We start from the raw sequence: 19,741 nt of genomic DNA, 5'->3' as shown, positions 1-19,741 counted from the left end.
GGGCACACGAGCGGTCAGCATTGGATCTGGAATCCAAACCAGATCTCGCTCATGTGTCTTTGCCACACCTCCTGTGTCCCCTCTGTTGCAGGCCAAGCCCACTCTGCGGGTACATTTCTTTCCTTCTTTGATCTTCTCTAGCTGGCAGCATCAGCGTTAGAGCCATCTTTGTGTCTTTACTTCTTTGCAGGGCCCGATACTCTGTAGGCTGCTTAGAAACTGTCTGTTGCCTCAGAACCCTGTGCTTCTCAGTTGCCAATCTAATGGAACATTTCTCTCCTTTTCAGCAACCATGAAGTTGAAAGAGAAAAAATCGAGGCCAGAGCCACCAAACTATGGCAGAATTCAGAGGAAGGGCATCAAAGTTGTGGGAAAATGGAAGCAGGTGAAGATTGACCCAAATGTGTTTGCAGACGGACAGATGGATGACTTGGTGTGCTTTGAGGAACTGACGGATTATCAGTTGGTCTCCTCTGCGGAGAGTTCCTCCAGTCTCTTCTCAAAGGAGGAGCCCAAGAAGAGAAAGGCACAAGCTGTTTCAGAAGGAGAGGAGGAAGGAGAGTCTACCTCCTCAAAGAAAAAGATGAAGTTGAAGAAGAGTAAAGATGTGGAAACTGAAGGAACCAGTGCCCAGAAAGTGTTTGAGGGCAAAGATACTGAGCCAGGGCCCCGGGGAGATGGCACAGTTTGTCCTGATCCAGAGGTAGGGGAGATGGCATCAGAAAGCCCGGCCCAGACAGTTCCAAAAAAGAAGAACAAGAAAGGGAAAAAAAAATCAGAGCCTCCCCAGGGTACTACTCCAAAGGTGCCCAAAAAAGCAAAGACGTGGATGCCTGAAATGCGTGATCACAAGGCAGATGTATCAGCTTGGAAGGATCTGTTTGTACCCAAGCCAGTTCTCCGAGCGCTCAGCTTTCTAGGCTTCTCTGCCCCCACACCAGTCCAAGCTCTGACCTTGGCACCTGCCATTCGTGACAAACTGGACATCCTTGGGGCTGCTGAGACAGGTAAGGGCATCCTTATCTGGCCAGGGCAAGATTGCTTCTGGATTGAGCTTGTGGCTGCTAACAGGCTGGTTGGCTGGGAGACGGGAATGTTGGGAGCATGACCACAGAAGCACTGTTGAGTGAAGGTTTTTAGAGGTCGGCTAGCTCTGGGTTGAAATAGGCCACTTCCTGATTGGTGCCCTAGCCAGGTCACTTTATTTCTCTGCGCCCTGTAGACCCTATTATAAAATGGAGATAGACAACTTCAGTACCTACTTCTTTTGCTATGTGGGTTAAATGTAAGTGCCTGCTAAATTTATACATTTACACAATAGCAAACTAGTAACAAAGAACAATAGTAAACTAAAATTTACACAGTACATTGTAAGTGATCTGTAAATGGTAGTTTTTTTCCAGGTCTTGAGCCTTTTCTGAATGGCTCAGAGGTAAAGTAGGGCTAAGATCAGCCCTCTGGAGAGGTAGATCTTCATTAGTATAAGGAAGAAGTGTCTCATTCGCAAGAGTTGTCCAAAGATAAAAAGGGCTGCGTTGGGAGTTGGTGGGTTTATTGGCATTGGAAGGATTTGAGTTTGTGATGACCATTGGGTGGATTTGGTAGGCAGATTTGGGCAGGAGGTGACTGTTGGGACTAGGCATTGTTTGAAGATCCCTCATTCCTTGGGCCATCTAAGACTTTGTGAAGCCAGGACAGGTTGACTCACCCTGGGGAGACTAAACTACTGATGGGGGAAGGAGCAATACAAGCCTGGAACTATTAGTCTAACTTGACCAGCAGTAACCAATAGAAATATATAGGTAATGTGAGCCCCATATGTAACTTAAAATTTCCTAGGAGCCATATTAAAAAAGGTTTTTAAAAAGTGAAAATTAATTTTAACAATATATTTAACCAATTACATAGCATATTTCAGTACGCAATGAATGTAAAATTATTGAGATATTTTACATTCTTATTTTTATACTGTTTTCAGACTCTGATGTGTATTTTCAACTTGCCGCCCATCTCAGTTTAGAGTAACCACATTTTAAGTGCTTGACAGCTGTATGTGGCTAGTGGCTACTATACTGTATGGCGTAGAACTGTAACCAAAAGTGGGTCCAGCAGCTCGCCGCTCAAAAGCTAGTAAAGAGGCCAGGTTGGTGGCCAGGAAAGTTTGCTTTATTTTGGATGCCGGCAACGGGGGTGGGGGGGGGGCGGGGCGGAGGGTGCTCCTGTCTGAAGGCCGACCCCCGCCCCCATCCAGTGGACAAGAGCTTTTATAGATGGAGGGGAGGGGGCCGCATGCAGAAACAGCAGAGTCAGCTGTTGACAGTCATCTTGAAATTGGTCATTGGTGGTCTGACCAGCATCGTCTTCATTGTTTTAAGTACAGTTAATCTTCAGTTCCAGGGTCGGTTTGTTTCCATTCTCTTGAGGCCAGTTCTCGGAATGGCAGCTTATGTCATGGCTACAGTCTGGTCATCATGTAGTTAACTTTTTCCACCTGGTGGGCGTTTTATCTGTAGATACACAGAGGATATCTACAAGACAGCTCACAGGATATGGCTCAGAATATTATCTATAGCCCTCGAGAAGGAACTAAAGGTCCTTAGCTATGCTTATTGACTAAACTATTATTATTTGGTCTTGTTGGACTGCTTTCCTTTGCTTCTGCATTTTCTCACTTCTCTGATTAAACTTATTCTTTGGCTGAAGTTTTTCCACAGACAAAGGCAGGCAGAGGACATGGGGGGTGAGGACCATAGGGTCCTGCTCCATTTCAGAGCTAGACCATGTAGACCAGCGGTCCCCAACCTTTTTGGCACCAGGGACCGGTTTTGTGGAAGACAGTTTTTCCACGGAAGGGGGTGGGTGGTGGTCTCAGGCTGATTCAAGTGCATTACATTTATTGTGCACTTTATTTCTATTATTGTTAGTTACATTGTAATATATAATGAAATAATCATACAGTTCACCATAATGTTGACGGGAGGCCGAGCTCAGGGAGTAATTTGAGCGATGGGGAGCGACTGTAAATACAGATGAAGCTTCGCTAACTCTCCGGCCGCTCACCTCCTGCTGTGCGGCCTGGTTCCTAACGGGCCACAGACCGCTACCGGTCCGTGGCCTGGGGGTTGAGGACCCCTGATCTAGACACTCTGTGCCTTGGATTTCTGGAAGAGTGGTCAGGAAACTTGAGGTGAGGTCCTGTATAAGAGTCATAAAGATGGAAGAGGGAGGAAACCCTAAGAAAGGGGGATGGAGGTAACAGTAATAGCTTAGAACATTTATTTAACATTTAAAATACGTCACGCCCTGTGTTACATGCATGAACTCAGTTTCTCAAAACTACCCTGAGGTAGGTTCCGTTATTATTCCCATCTTACTGAAGAGGAAACTCGGCCTCACAGAGGGTAGACAGTGTCCCTAAAACTGCCCCACTGAAAAGTGGTAGTGCTTGAATAGTTCTAGACTAGGTCTATGTGCTGTTAAGCATTCGGCTACACTACTTTGATATGTGCAGAGAGGCCTGGAAGTCTGTTTCCGGAAGGCAGAGGAGAGATGAGAGCCACTGTGGCTAGAGATTGACATTTGGATTTATACCACAGCTCCTATCAGGCTATTTCTATGGAATGCTGTGAATCCACAGGTCCAAGTTTCAAAGACTTTTGGGGCTGTGGGCAAACTGCTGCCAATGCAGATAATGAATATATCCATCACCCCCAAAAGATGTTTGGGCCCCTTAATAATCCCTCCTTCCCTACCTAGGCTCCCCTCCTTGTTCATCCCCAGGTAACCTCTGATAGTCTTTCTATTGCTATCAATTAGTTTGCATTTTCCAGAATTTTAAAATGGAATCATACAATATGTATTTTGGGGAGGGAAAGTGTCTGATCTTTAACTCAGCATACTTTGAGATTCAGCCATGTTACTGCAAATAGCAATGGTTCGTTTCTTTTTATTGATGAGTAGTATTCCACTGTATGGATAGAGTGCAGTTTGTTTATCTATCTATTGATGGATATAGTTCTGTTCTTCCTAGTTGTGGGCATTTACAAGTAAAACTGTCATAAATATTGGTGTATCAGTCTTTGTATGGGTATATGCTTTGATTTCTGTTGGGTAAATACCTAGGTGTGGAATGGCTAGGTCTTATGGTAAATGTAACTTTTTAGGAGTTTTCCAAAGTGATTGTACCATTTTACGTAATCACCAGGTTATGAGAGTTCAGATTGGTCCATGTCCTTGCCAGTACTTGGTGTGGTCAGTCTTTAATTTGATTTAGACTTTAAAATTTTTAGTGATATTTCCTTGTGGCTTTCATTGGTATTTCCCTAGTGACTCCTTGAGCAGCATCTTTTCGAGTGCCTAATTGTATCCATATTATCTTCTTTGGTGGTGTCTGTTTAGTTCTTTTGCCCATGTTTTAATTGGGTTGTGGTTTTCCTATTATTGAATTCATAATATATTCTAGATACACTTCCTTTATCAGATATGTGATGGGCATTTTTTTCTCCCAGTCTGTGGCTTATTTCTTCATTCTCCTTACAGTGTCTTTCGAAGAGCAGGAGCTATTTATTTTGATGAAGTTTAAATGATCACTTTTTCTTTTACAGATGTGCTTACCTAAGAATCCTTTGCCTAACAAGATCACAAAGATTTTCTCCTATATTTTCTTGTAGAAGTGTTACTAGTTTTAGGTTCTGTGTTTCAGTCTGATCCTTTCTGTGTTAACTTTTATGGGGAGAAATACAGATCAAAGGTTTGGTTTTGTTTTGCATGTGGCTATCTAATTATTCCAGCACCTTTTGTTGAAAAACTACTCTTTCTCCACTGAATTGCCTTTGCATCTTTTTTGAAAATCAGTGACCATATAGGTGTGGGTCTATTTCTGGAGTCTTTTCTTTGCCATTGATCTATTTGTCTGTCTTTACTGTTTTCGCAGTACCTCACTATGTTGGATACAGTAGCTTTAGAATAAGTCTTAAAATCAGGTAGTTTAAGTTCTCCAGTTTTGTCTTTTTAAAAGTTATTTTGGCTATTCTAGGCCCTTGGCATTTCAAGGTGAATTTTAAAGTCAGTTTTTCAATTTCTACAAAAAAGTCAGCTGGTATTCGGATTGGGATTGCATTGGTTATAGAGCCAACTGAGGACATGACATCTGGACAATATAGAATCTTCCAGTCCATGAATGTGGTATAGCTCTCCATTTTTTTTAGGTCTTCAGTTTTTCTTAGCAGCGCCTTGTAGTTTTCAGTGTATGCACATCTATTAGATTTATCCTTAAGTATTTCATATTTTCGATGCTTTTGTAAATGGTAATTTAAGATTTCCTATTTCTGATGCTAATAAATAGAAATCTGCATATTTGTATATTGATCTTGTATCCTGCAACTTGGTACCATCAACTGGTTTCTTGAGGATTATATAGGATTTTCTTCAAAGATGATTATTCATCCAGTCTGGGTGCCTTTTGTTTATTTTTGTCTTATGTATTGCACTGGCTAAAACTCCAGTACAATTGGAATTGAAGTGGTATAGTGGGTATCATTGCTTCGTTCGTGATCTTTGGGGAAAGATATTCAGTGTTTCATCATTAAGTGTGATGTTAGCAGTAGGTTTTTTCCTATTTGTCCTCTGTCAGGTTGAGAAAATTCTCTTCTGTTTCTAGTTTGCAAAAAGATTTTTATCAGGAATGGTTACTGTATTTTTTTAAACGCCTTTTCTGCGTATATTGAGATATATGCTTTTTTCATTTTCAGTTTGTTGATAATAGTGATAAACTGAACTTAGTCGCAGTGTATTATTTGTACATTGTTGGATTTGATTTGCTAAAATTTTGTTGATGATTTTTGCATTCTGTTAATGGGATATTGGTTTGTAGTTTTGTGTTCTTGTAATGTCTTTGACTGGTTTTGGAATCAGAGTAATGCAGGCCTCAGAGTGAGTTGAAGTATTCCCTTCAATTTTCTGAGTGTGTATAGAATTGGCATTTTTCTTCCTTAAATATTTGGTAGAATTCATCTGTGCTTGCACTTTTCTGTATAGGATGGTTTTTAACTTTGAACTTAATTACTTTACCATATTAGAAATATTTTTATTTTTTCTTGAGTGATAGTTTTCTACTTGCAGTTCAGTTAGTTTTTGTTTTGTGAATGTTGAAACCCTGTTATTAGATGCATAAATGTTTAGGACTATTGTATCCTCTAAATGAATTCACTTTTTTCATTATGAATTGGCCCTCTTTTTCCCTGAAGTATTCTGTGTTCTAAAGCCTCCTTTGCCAGGTTATTAATGTAGCTTTTCCAGCTTTATTTTGATTAATGTTAGCATGGTGTATCTTTTTCCATACTTGTACTTTTGTCCCATTTATATCTTTATATTCAAAGCGAGTTTCTTATAGGCAGCATACAATTGGGTCTTGCTGTTTAATCCAACTATCTGTCTTTTAATTGTGTTGAGGTCATTTACATTTCATGTGATTATTGATAATGGTCGGGTTTTAATCTCTTTTGCTATTTGTTTTCTATTTTTCCCAGCTATTCTTTATTCCTTTGTTCCTCTTCTACCTTCTTTTGGATTGAATATTTGTGATACCATTTAATCTTTTTTATTGTCTTATTAGCTATAACTTTTTGTTATGTCCTTTTGGAGGTTGCTTTTGGGTTCACAGATGATGTCTTTAGTGTATCATACTCTACCTTCAAGTGATAATATACTACTTTACATATAGTACAAGAACGTTACAAGAGTATATTTCCATTTTTTCTTTGCTTTGTGCTTTTTGTTTTATACTTTATGTGTTAGAAATCTCCAAACACATTTTTATTATTTTTGCTTTAAATAGTCCATTATTTTTTAAAGAAGTTTTAGTAAGAAAAAGACATTTTTTATATTTATCCATGTCACCGTTTCTGGTGCTCTTCACTCCTTCGTGTTGATCCAGATTTTCAGCGAATATCATCTTTTGTTCTACATGAAAGACTTCCTTTAATATTTCTTGTATACCAGGTCTGCTGATGATAAATTCTTTCAGCTTTTGTATACCTACAAAAGTCTTTAGTTTGCATTTTGTTTTGAAAGAGATTTTTGCTAAGTGTAGAGTTGTAGATTGTCAGATTTTTTTCCCCAGGTCTTCAGATAAAGATGTCATTGCACTGTTTTGTAGCATTTGTTGTTTCTGATGAAAAGTGCTGTTTTTCTTATCTGAAGTTTTATGAGTTTGTTTTTGCTTTCTTTTTTGTTGTTGTTATAGTTCTTGCTTATAGTACCTCATTCCTGAGAGATGCTCATTTTCCACTGAAAATTATCTCTGAGTTCTTTGAGTTTTGTGATAAAAGTTTCTTCATAAAGAGATCACTTATTTGCTTCTGCTTGGGGCATTTTAATTTTGGAACCACTTTAAATTCTCAGCTTGAAGTGTTTTGTTTTGTTTGTTTGTTTTTGTCCACACAGATGGTGTGAATACTTGGGCTCCATATACATTCAAAGGCTAGTTTGAAAATGTTCAAGCATAGACAGAAGTTTTAAAGTTTTCTCGAAAACTAAGAAAATTTTCTTTTACTCCCTCCTTCCCCACCAGAGAAAGGTTTTGGGAAAGTATTATACAGATTTTCATTCCTTACCCTTCAATTTTGTGTTCCTTCACAACAGCAACAAACACACACACACACACACACACACACAGAGAAAACTTGCCGATCCCTTTAGGGTTTCATTGTTTGGACATTTGTCTGTAGTTTATTGGTGACCTCAGCCCGCAATGCCAGTCTGTCAGACTTTTCCTCAGACTCCTAATTACAGGTGCCCTCTGGTTGCAGAGCTGTAGGGGTACCGTACCTGTGTAGGGTAGAAGGAGCTTTGGATTGGTCAGGGTGGCACTTGGCTATGTCAGGGTCCCTTAGTCCGTGTAAAGGATAGAACCTCAGGCAAAAGTATGTACATCTGTTGATTGACACTGTTTTTGTTTGTTTTTTGTTCTGCTTCTAAGGAAGTGGGAAAACTCTTGCCTTTGCCATTCCAATGATTCATGCAGTGCTGCAGTGGCAGGTGAAGAAGAAGCCTATCCCAGCTCTAAGTAACACAGGAGCACCACTTGGGAAGACCAGTAATGAGGCTGGAGTTGAGACAGGATCACCAGGCAGGGCTGGAACTGAGTCTGGAGCTTTGCCTGCTGAGATTGGAATTGAGGGTGAAGCACTGCCCAGTGACGCTGGAGCGAAGGCTAGAGCACCACCCAGCCAGGCAAGAGCCAAGATTGGAGCTACAGTCTCAAACCAGGTGCTGCCCTCCTGTGATGATGATGATGATGATGATGATGATGATGATGCCGGTGAAGGACCTTCTTCCCTGATCAGGGAGACGCCCATTCCCAAACAGGATGAAAACAAGGAGGAAAAGCTTGATGAAGAGCAGACTAGAAAGTTAAAACAAGAATTGGGTGGCAAAATTGCACATCCAAGGCGTCCTCTGCTTGGACTGGTTCTGACTCCCACTCGAGAGCTAGCCGTTCAAGTCAAACAACACATTGATGCTGTGGCCAAGTTTACAGGTGAGGTTTAATTCCATTTAATAAATGTTGCCTGAAAGGATTCCATTAGCTGGGGTGGCAGAGGTGAATCAGCTGTGCCCGCCCTCTAGAGGGAACCTTTCTCTTCTGCCAGAGAATTAATCCCGACAGAAAACTGTTTGAGTGACAGATTCTTTATTCTCCCAAGGATAACACATAGCTAATGCTATTCTAGCTGCATAGGAAATTAGTTAACTTACTGGATACAGTAGATACTTGGGGCAGCATTTGGCAAACCACTGTTTGGGTTTTTTTTTTTTTTTTTTTTTTTTTGGTAAATAAAGTGCTGCCACACCCACTTACTTACATATGTCTGTGGTCACTTTTGCATTACCGTGCAGAGTGGAATAGAGGTAGTAATTGTACAGAGACCATTTAGCCCACGGGGCCAAAAATGTTTACTGTTGGAAAAGTTTGCTGACTCCTGCCTTAGGGCATTAGAACTTAACTTTTTCAGGGAATTCTTTGGGAAAGGCTGCAGAGTCGGGGTTTCAATTTTATAGTAAAAGGAGCAGTTACTTATCAAGCTCTGACTGTGTATTACAAGGCACTTTACTAAGCACTTTGCTTGCATGATCCTTTGTGTTCCTTCCATACTGGCTACCTTACGAAGTCCTCCACTAGAGAGGAGAAGAGAACACTAGCCATCAGAGGAGATTCAGTTTAATTTTAATTGAGGGGCATGGGCAGGAACTCCTAGGGGAGGTGTGTCACAGCTACAAGTTACATCTTTCCCAGCACTGTGGTGCACCACTGCTCATTTTTTCCAGAGCTTTGGATGTCACCATGCGTGGGTTCAAATCCAGCCCTACTGGTGTGGTTGGAGGGGAAAGAGTAGAAAAAAATGAGGTTGGGGAAATAGTCAGGGCCTAGATCATAGAAGACCTGGTAAGCCCTCTAGCAATGGCATCAACAGGGCAAGCCAGCTCTTAGCACCCCCCTGGAGAGGGGAGCTGTGCTGGTGACTGGCAGCCTTTACTAATCTGGGGGCGCCTGTGTCAGCGTTGGAAGAAATGAGCAATCAGTCTGAATAACAGTGTCCCTTTTGTTTTGTGTACCATAGGCATTAAAACTGCTATTTTGGTTGGTGGAATGTCCACACAGAAACAGCAGAGGATGCTGAACCGTCAGCCTGAGATTGTGATTGCCACTCCAGGCCGGCTGTGGGAGCTAGTTAAAGAAAAGCACCCTCATTTGAGCAACCTTCGGCAGCTCAGGTGAGAAACAGTACCTCCCCCTTTCCCGCACCCCCTGTTCTGAAGCGGACCTGAGGTGACATGGTACAGTGTGCAGTGCCTTCTCCCTGTTACAAAGTGCCATGGTGTGGTACTAGCCAGACTTGGGCCTTTAGAAAACTGAGCATGTGTGAGGGAGATTGGTTGAGGGCCCTGGGGGTGGTGAGGTGGTAGAGTATGCTGTGGATGACTCCTCTTACCTGCTGCTAACCAGGTGATGTGGGTCTGTCTGGATCCGTAGGTGCCTGGTGGTCGATGAGGCTGACCGCATGGTTGAGAAAGGCCACTTTGCTGAGCTCTCAAAGCTGCTAGAGATGCTCAGTGATTCCCAGTACAACCCAAAGAGACAGACACTTGTTTTTTCGGCCACGCTGACCCTGGTACATCAAGCTCCTGCTCGAATCCTTCACAAGAAGCACGCTAAGAAAATCGACAAAACTGCCAAACTTGACCTCCTCATGCAGAAGATTGGCATGAGGGGCAAGCCCAAGGTCATCGACCTTACAAGAAAGGAGGCCACAGTAGAGACACTGACAGAGACCAAGATCCATTGTGAGACTGATGAGAAAGACTTATATCTGTACTACTTCCTGATGCAGTATCCAGGCCGCACCTTAGTGTTTGCCAACAGTATCTCCTGCATCAAACGCCTCTCTGGGCTCCTCAAAGTCCTGGATATCATGCCACTGACCCTACATGCCTGCATGCACCAGAAGCAGAGGCTCAGAAACCTGGAGCAGTTTGCCCATCTGGAGGAGTAAGTCAGGCCTGTCCACAGATTAGCCATTGGGTCTAGGTCGCCAGGATGGTGGGAAGCTACCTTCTCTCATGGGAGCCTTATCAGTAGAAGGTAGCCTTTTTTTTTTTTTTTTTTTGCACAGCGTGAGGCAGGCTCACTCTCATCTAGTACATTTGGTTGCTGGTAATGCCCAACAGAAACTTCTTTAATAATGAGTAATGGTGACAATAATACCTATTTTTATTGAATACTTAACAATAGATTAAGTATTGTGCTTGCATTTTAGATACATTATTAGATTCATTCACTTGTAACATCCTTGAGAAGAAGAATAGAGTCATGGTTAAGAGCACAGACTGGAAGCGGACTGCTTGAGATCAAATCCTGGCTGTGTCACTTCTAGCTGGTCAGATTACTTTGTGTTTCAGTTTTCTCATAATCATTATAATAATAGAAGTTATGGCAGAGGGTTGCTCGGAGGAGTAAGTGAATTTATGCATTTGAAGTGTTCGGAACAGTGCTTGGCACATGGTATGAGCTTGCTAAATGTTAGCTTTAATACTTACCACTTGTCATTATTCTTATTTTATAGATTAAAAAAAGTAAGGTTTAGAGAAGCACATAAGCTTGCCCAAGGTTTCTCAGCTTGGAAGTGGTAGAGCTGGGCCTCAGACCAGCCTGTCAAGACTGCGGAGCTCACGCTGTCGTGTCCATCTGTTTTTGGGCCAGACTGATGGTCAGGCAGGCAGCACGGGGCAGATTGTCAAAATGAGGGCCTGGGAAGCTGGGCTTTAAATTGGCTTCTGCCCACATTGTTTTGTCAGGTTACCGGTTACAGATTAGTTTCAAGAACAAGTGGTTCAGTTCCCTCTGAATGTTAGTAAGTAGAGTTAGTGGTTCATTGGATCAGGAGTTGGCAAACTATAGCCCATGGGCCAGATCTGGCTTGTTGCCTGTTTTTATAAGTAAAGTTTTATTGGAACACAGCGAGGCCTATTTATGTATTGTCTATAGCAGTTTTTGTGCTATAATGGCAGAGTTGAGTAGTTTCAACAGACATCACCCACGAAGGCAAAAATAGTTTACTCTCTGGCCCTTTACAGAAAAAGTTTGCTGACCTTGACTTAGAGCGGTGGTTTAATATTTTATAAACTTTAGTTTGCATCATATTCCGCAGCCCTATCTCAGAGATACAGGAAGTGGGGACCCTGAAGGGCCTAAAATCTTAAGTTTTTAAGACATAGCTCAGGTGCTTTTGACTCCCCTCAAACTACACATATATTAAGAAACATCACCCAGTACATATTATTGAGTGCTTGCTGTGAACCTGGCACTGTTCTAGGGGCTGGTAATAGTATAGTGAGTAGTGCAAAGTCCCTGCTCTCATGGAGTTTACATCCCAGGGGAGGGAAGTAATAAACTGAAAAGTAAGTATGCAGTTCGTCAAGTGGTGCTAAGTGCTAAGAAGTAAAGTTGTATAGGGAGTTGTGCAGACTGGGGGTGTGTGGTCTGGGAGGCTTTTCTCATAAGGTGAGATTTGAGCAGAGAGTGGAAGAAAGTAAGGAAATGTGAATATCTGAGGAAGACCTTTATGGCCTAAGGTGCACTAAGTGCACAGGCTGGGAGGCAAGAGCAGGTTTGGCATGTTTGAGGAAGAGCGAGGAGAGCAAGGACGCCTGTGTGACTGGAGGGAATTAAGTGGGAGGGTGATAGGAGATGAGGTCACCGACCTAGAGTATGGCCCCATTTAATGCACTTGAGGTAGTCTTTATTATTGCAGAGTGTGGCTTGTCGATTGCGGCCAGTGAAACCCAGGTTTGGATCCTGGCTCCACAACTGAATAGCCATATATATACCTTGGGAAGTTAATCTCTCTGAGCCTCAGCTTCTTTATCTGTCAAAGGGAGATATGTAATAGTATTGTCTCGTAGAGTGTTTGTAAGGATTGTCGTGTTTAGAGTACTCAGTGGTAAGAATTTGATTAATGATAGCCGTTAGTTATTATTAATGAGCTTTCTCTCTCCACCACAGTTGTGTTCTCCTGGCGACAGATGTGGCAGCTCGGGGCCTGGATATTCCTAAAGTCCAGCATGTCATCCATTACCAGGTAGGGGCATCAGGGAATTTGTAGGCATCTCCCAACATTGAGTGGGGAATTTTTAAAGCAAGGGTTGAGGGAGGGAGGAAGGGGAGGGAGGAGGAGTTGTTGGTCCCAAGGCCTCATGCAACAGAGAATACCACGAGCATCTAGTGACCAACCGGCTGCTGCCACTTTTGGAACACTGTGGTGAGAGTTGTTCTCCAAAACCTCTTGACACTGTCTGATGTCAAATATCAGATAGCCCCTTTCTTTTTGACTTGGGCAGGCTACTTAATATTGGCAGGTTAGAGTCTTAGTTTCTTCCATGAAATGGGCATAATAAGTTTAGCATGTAAAATGATTACCCTGCTTGTAGAGAAATAAAAGAGTGTGGTAATTAAGTCCTGCCTGGGCTTAAATCCCAGCTGTGTAACCTTGAGCAAGTTATTTAGTGTCTTTGTGCCTCAGTTTTTTCATTGGTTAAATGGCAGTTATTACAGTATCGATTTCTTAAGTTCTTATTAAGGTGAAATAAGTTATTATGTGTGAGGAGTTTAGAAAGCCAGGTGGCACTTCCTAAATGTTAGCTGCTGTTGATACTGACATTAATATCAGCGCATGTACCTGGTAAAGATTAGCATAGAGTGGTGGTTAGGCATATGGGCTCTGGGACCACACTTCGAGCGTTTGAATGCTTCTTGGCTGCTGCTTAGTGGGTTAGCTTTCGGCATGTTACTTAGTATCTTTGGTTTCAATGTCATCGTTTGTAAATTGGGAGTAATAACGCTACCTACGCCATAGGGTTATCACTGAATTAAATGAGCTAATGCTGACGGATCGCCTAGCGAGTGTAAGTACTTAATAAATGGGAGCTATTTTGGCAAGATTATTTCCCCTTTAAATCCTTCATGCTTTTAACCATCTTTGAGGGTGCCAATTCAGTTTAGCAAATCTTTATTCTTCCTCTTTTTGGGAAAGAGTCTGGGTCAGTCTCTAGGAAATATCCAGATGAACAAAATACCGTTCTAGCCCCTAAGAAGTATCACATCCACCAGAGGACGTGAGATGACCATACCCATAATTTAAGGCAGAAGATATCAGAAAGTTGCTAAATAAAATCGGAGAGAGAGATAACTGCTAGTTTGGGAGGTTAGGAGGTTGGAAAGTGCCTTCTAAAAGGTGCTTGGCATTTAAGGATGGAGAGGATTTGGGCATGTAGAGGTAGAGAAGGAAGGAGGAGAAGGAGAAAACATGTGGAAGTGGGCAGCTGACAGGGAGTGAGAAGAAGGGGGTGTATGTTAGAAGAGGAAAGTGAAGAATGGCACGATTTCCAGCACCATTATGAACCACTGATGATCGTGCTTGGAGCACTGCATTGGAAAAGATACGGAGCCTTACTGGGGCTCAGTGGAGAAGACTGTTCTTGATTAGTGGTGTGTGCTGTGGGCCTGGGAAGGGAGGGGTTGTCAGCTCCCATGCCACATTATGTGTGGATAATATATCCAGTTTTGATTGGAGTAGAGGCAGCATAGCCCAGGCGTTAGCATGGTCTTTGGAGCTGGACTGCTTCATTTCGAATCCTGGCTCCACCATTTAGTTGGGTAACGTAGGGGAAATTGCTTAACATCTGTGTGTTTCAGTTTCCCGGTCTATAATATGGATAATCGTGAAAGCATCTATTTCATGTTATTATTGTTGAGGGATAAATGGGGTAGTAATACATGCAGAGTGCTTAGAATTGCCTGGCACATTGTAATTATTTAATAAATGTTGGTTATGATGACCATCATCAGTCATCCATGCAGAGTTAATGAAGAACCATTAAGAGTTTCTTTAGGTAGAGGGGTTATTATGGTCAGAGCTTTGACTCAGGAAGATGACACTGGCAGCTTTGGGTTGGGTCAGGGGGGGCGGTGGCAGGACTGGAGACCAAATAAGAAGCGACTGCCGTTGTCCAGTTGAGTGGTCATGAGGACCTGAACCAGGGCAGGGGGCATGGGAGGGCAGAGCCTGCACAGTGAATGGGCTAAACCTGGGGACAGTTTGGATGTGGGACTTAGGGAGAAGGGCTGGATCTGTCCACAGTGCTGGAGAGGTTTCTAGCTGCCTGGCTGAGAGGGAGGAGGGTCCAGCCTTGGGTTGTTGGCCTTGAGGGGAAGAGCAGTGCTTGGTGACAGCCACGATGACCTCCCAGTTCCTCCTTGGCAGGTCCCTCGTACCTCGGAGATTTATGTCCACCGAAGCGGTCGAACTGCTCGTGCCACCAGTGAAGGCCTCAGCCTGATGCTGGTTGGGCCGGAGGACGTGATCAACTTTAAGAAGATCTACAGAACCCTTAAGAAAGATGAGGACATCCCACTGTTCCCTGTGCAGACAAAGTACATGGATGCAGTCAAGGTAAAAAGAAAAGTTAGAAGCCCAGTGCTAATGAGGGGAGGGATTGTGCTGCTCCGTCACTTTGCTGTGAGATTCTTGCAGTACCACCCTTGGAAACTAATTAGTAGTTCTGCCAATAGCTAAGCAGGGAGATTTGTAAAAAAAAAAAAAAATAATAAGAAATGGGTGGGGGGGCACCGTGTCTGGCAGAAGGGAGGATAGGGTGAGTGGCCAGAGTGTGAGTTTTCTTCATGAACCCTTCCTTCACTCTGCCCCTGAAACCTCCACCATCACCCCCCCCACCCCGCCCCCCATGGACAAGGGCGGTGAGCATGGCTGTCTGGACATGCCGTTGGATGGGTGGTTGTAGGGAGTGAGGTCAGTGTGTCTTGCTGAGGCAGAAGCTAAAGGTGTGTCACATCCCTGAAGCAGATGCCTGTAATTCCTACCTTCGGGGTTTTATTTTTAACTCAATAAACATTCACTGAGTGGGTGCTGCTTATTATGGGCTGCAGCGTGTCAGGCACCAAAACAGGGTGGGTTCTCGTCCATAGAAATCCACTGGCTGGTGAGGCAGGTTGGGTCCAGGCTGAAGTTCAGGTACAAATGGAGCTCTGTGGACTGGTGGGTATATGGTAACATTGGTAGGAGATTTCGTTTCCTCCAAGCCTCCTGCAGGCAGAGATGTGAAGAGGTGAAGAAGGGATGGAATTCCAGGAATTGGGGGAGCAAAAAGCAAAGAATGGTTCAAGTTCTGTTGGCTCCTCTGGCTCGAAAGGAATGTTAGCTGTGTGGGGAAATACGGTGGGAGATGAGATGGAACGGTGGAGAATGCAGAGAGGATTAGGAGCCACCCGGCTTCCCGTGGCTCTTTTCCCCCACATCACAAGATCTTTCCCATCTTCCTGGTGTATCCTGTCGCTGCGGTCTGAACCCAGAACCCAGGAGAAGGAGAACTGAAGTGTTTTTGGCAGAGGACAGTGTGGAAGAGGGGGATGGCAGTTCTGTGCCAGTTCTGTGTTGTCCCTGTGAGTGAGAGCGGGGCCCTAACTGAGGGCTCTCGGGGTGTCTCCAGGTCTCAGCTCAGCTATGGAAGCCAGCTGCGGTGTCTGGGGAAACAGTTCCCTTTGACACGTGTAGGTCGGGAGTCTGACCGAGGTGGGCTGCCAAGGAGAGGGGCTGTTGGAGCTGGTTTGGCGAGCCGGCTCTGGTGGTTCACGTGGACACGCTCACAAGTAGCAGTTGCCCTCTGCGCTTTCATCAGGAACCAAAGCAAATGCATTTCGATGGGAGCTGAGGTGCATCTCACTGAACACTGATCTCAAGAGCTTTTTTAAAAACACAACTGAAATGAGACTTTTCTCCCCAGAGCCCTGAATCCTCTGTCAGATGAATACTTTCTGTTCCCTTCCCCTAGGAGCGAATCCGTGTAGCTCGACAGATTGAAAAAGCTGAGTACCGCAACTTCCAGGCTTGTCTGCACAACTCCTGGATTGAGCAGGCAGCGGCTGCCCTTGAGGTTGAGCTGGAAGAAGAAATGTACAAGGGTGAGGGGCTGAGGGGCTCGAGGACGCGTTCACTCAGCTTCCGCCTTTCGTTTTTCCCTTCAACTTCTGCCTGTTGGAGCCTCCCCCCACCATGGGTCCTATCAAAATCGGCAAGACCCCTTTTCCTTCTTTGTGACAGGCCCTAATCTCAGATGAGCCTAAAGCCCTCAGCCTTTGTCTCCTTCTCTCATCGTTTGTCTGGAGCCTATAGCTCCATCCCTCATGTGGAGAGGCAGTGGAGTGCGGTGATGTCAGGGCCGGTTCTGCGGCCAGACTGCGTGTGTTTGACTGCTGCCTCATCCCTTAACTAGCTATGTGACCGGGTCAAGTTACTTAACCTCTCTGTTGTACCTAGGCTGTCCTCATTTATAAAACGCAGGTCATAAAGTACCTACCTACCTCATGGGGTTGCAAAGATGGCTTGAGTTACTGAGTATAAAGTGCTGATAACAGTGCCTGGCAAATAGAAAGTATTGGGTACATTTTAAGTTATTTATTGTCACCTGTCTTCCAAGCTGACAAAGCACTTCTGTCGTCATCTCATTGGATCTTCTCCAGTCTCATGATGTAAACAGAGCAGGAATTGTTATTACATTGGGAACTAGAGGCTCACAGAAGCGATTTGTGCAGGGAAGCAGCTCCAGCACCAGGTGTTGACTGAGCCCCTGCTCCGAACCTAGGCCAGAGACTAAGGATTCAGGGATCAATCTGTGTGGTCCTTGCTCTGGGAAAGCTCCTGACTCTAAGAAGTGGTAGAACCACATCTAGAACTAACACCAGAATTAGGTCCAGTGCTCTTTCCACCCCACAAGTGGGCAGCTCAGCTGAGGAGTTGGCATCTCGGTGCCAAAGCCAACAAATTCAGAGGCAGGCTTAACTGCTCTCTGCTCAGCATGGAAGCCAGGAACCAAATCACTAGGCTCGATGACAGTCAGTGGTCCTCCTGGTAGCTCAGGCTTGGGGCTAGGGCTGTGATGTGAGGCCCTGGCTTCCCTTCCTGAGGCCAGGCTGGCGTGGAGCCCTCTGGCCGTGTCCGCCTCTGCAGGTGCAGTTACAGCGCTGGCGGGGAGATGCAGGGGAGCTGGGCTGCATAGGTGGCTTTCACTGTCTCCTGAGGGGTTTGTAGCCGTCCAGTCACCAAATTCCAGGCAACCAGTGGGTGGGTCATAGGAAGAAAAGTGATCTTCAGGTCAGGAGACTGGGGTACTAATCTCAATTTGACAGCTAGCTCTGTGACCTTCGGCAAGTGACCTGGATTTCCTCAACTGTAAAATAAAGATAATTCCTGTCTTAGAGGGTTTTTTGGAGGAGTAAAGGACAGCGTGGCCCTGAGTGGTTCTCCTAAACCGTGTTGGAAGTTAGCCAACACTAGTTTCTGCAGAGAGCTTTCCTCCCCAAGAGTCCCAAAACATTTCTCATCACAAGTATTATCCATCAAGGGACACAGAATGCTCCTACAAGTCATAGTAAACATGATCTATTTTGAATTGTGTTTCAAGGAGGAAAAGCTGACCAGCAAGAAGAGCGTCGGCGGCAAAAGCAGACGAAAGTTCTGAAGAAGGAGCTGCGCCATTTACTCTCCCAACCGTTGTTTAAAGATGACCTGAAAACCAAGTATCCCACTCAGTCTGGCAAGCTGCCCGAGCTCGTGTCCGCCCCAAGAAATGGTGAGTCCGCGCTGAGCTGCCTCTCCAAACAGAAGAAGAAGAAAAAGAAGCAGCCAGAAGAGCGGCAGCAGGAACAGCCGCAGCCAAGCACAAGTGCAAACTAACCGCCCCCCGGTCGGCGTCTGCTGGTGACCGCACGTTGTGTCTGTGTTCTCTGGTTGTACGGAAAACCTTCGCACCTTTGACTTCACTCCACTGTCAGCCCCCGTTACAAAACTCTCCCTCTCTCCCACACCACCTCCCGTAGCAGGAGAGACCTCATGCAGATCTGTGTTGTTTCACAGTAAGAATTCTATGTAGCAGCTTATATATTTCTGCATTCCAGTGTTGACAGGCTTCTTGTATGGTTAACTTGATTTCCTCAATTAAAAACAATGGTCAGAACCAGAGCATTTTCTTGAGTTTTTAGCCAGGATATGGGGGACACCGTCATAGTCCTCTGGCTGCAGGATGCACACGGGGTGCGTCTCACTCCGCTGCACGGTGTGGATAGAGCGAGAGGCTGGTGAGCTTCGCAGATCACTGTAAAGTCATTTCTGCCTGGGTCCCCAACGTGTGTTCCCGTTTTTCTCCACAGCAGAATCCTAGCAGCTCCTTAGCTCTACCTCACAGCTGCTGTCTTGTCTTAGCCTCGCTGGGAGGTGGGCAGGGAAGAGATTGCCGTCCTCGGCTTCCAAGAGAACACAGCTTCCGTGACATCACAGAGCCACGTGTGGGGAAGCCAGGAGCAGTCTGCTGAGTCCGGCTGTGAGGCACCTGGGATCCGGCCCTGGCCAGTCTCTCCAGCCTCGTCTCTCTGCTCCCTTCCTCTGTGTGACGGAACTGGTTGCTGCCCGCGGTCTCACGCCCCCATCCTTTTGCCCTGAGCCTTTGTCCAAGCTTTTCCTTGGCCTGTTTGCCTTTTCCTGCCCCTGAGCACTGCTGGCCCCTGAGACCCAGGAGGTGAGGTGTCCTCTCGTGAGCTCCCACGGTACCCAGGCTCACCCTCTTCACAGCACTTGCCACACTGGTCTCCGGTACCTTGCTGAGCTCCCTGCGGGCAGAAGCTGCTTATTACTCCTTGCAGCCCTTGCGCTTAGATCAGGGCCTGGTGTAAATATGTGCTGAGGGAACACGAGACCGCCCGGCACCACCGCAGCTTCCTCTGGGTCAGCCTGGGTGAGTAGCCACAGTCACGGGAGAAGCACCCATTTCTGCACAGCCAAGTCTGGGCTGCTAAACAGACGTTCCCTTGGCCTCATGGTTGGCAGCTGTGTTCCGTCAGTCCCTGTGGGCAACTGCAACAGGGTAGTTGGCCTAAACTCAGATTCAGGTATCACTGAGTGTCGGTTAGGTACTTTTATCTACTTCGATTGTCAGTTTTCCGTCAAGGCCCTGGGACATAAGTCTTAGTACCCTTTTTTGCAGTTGAGGAAGCGCACTATGAGTGGTTACGACTTGCTCAGGGTCACACAGCAGTCAAGTGGCAGAGCTGGGATAAGAACCTTGGGTATTTCCTTGTAGGCCCAAGGCAAGTTCAGAAAACTGCTTTGGTTTTAAA

General features: G+C 44.9%; 1 protein-coding gene across 4 annotated transcripts in view; it reads left to right on the top strand.

Moving 5' to 3' along the window:
- The window catches only part of DDX24 (DEAD-box helicase 24), a 48,451-nt gene extending 29,866 nt beyond the window's left edge, over positions 1-18,585 (top strand). For 3 of the 4 annotated variants that reach the window (XM_061181198.1, XM_061181199.1, XM_061181200.1), the window contains 8 exons: positions 288-1,007; positions 7,979-8,539; positions 9,621-9,774; positions 10,034-10,549; positions 12,563-12,638; positions 14,820-15,008; positions 16,405-16,534; positions 18,034-18,585. In XM_061181198.1, coding sequence (XP_061037181.1) covers positions 293-1,007; positions 7,979-8,539; positions 9,621-9,774; positions 10,034-10,549; positions 12,563-12,638; positions 14,820-15,008; positions 16,405-16,534; positions 18,034-18,305 — 2,613 coding nt within the window. In that variant the 5' untranslated portion in view covers positions 288-292 and the 3' untranslated portion in view covers positions 18,306-18,585. The remainder of the gene's footprint in view (positions 1-287; positions 1,008-7,978; positions 8,540-9,620; positions 9,775-10,033; positions 10,550-12,562; positions 12,639-14,819; positions 15,009-16,404; positions 16,535-18,033) is intronic. The other variant, XM_061181201.1, reaches the window with a different exon arrangement.
- Positions 18,586-19,741: the final 1,156 nt, after the last annotated feature.

This window comes from Eubalaena glacialis, chromosome 2, assembly GCF_028564815.1.
Source record: "Eubalaena glacialis isolate mEubGla1 chromosome 2, mEubGla1.1.hap2.+ XY, whole genome shotgun sequence".
NCBI lineage: Eukaryota > Metazoa > Chordata > Mammalia > Artiodactyla > Balaenidae > Eubalaena > Eubalaena glacialis.
The sequence above is the reverse complement of the archived record's forward strand: the minus strand, read 5'-3'. Positions and strand labels throughout refer to the sequence as shown.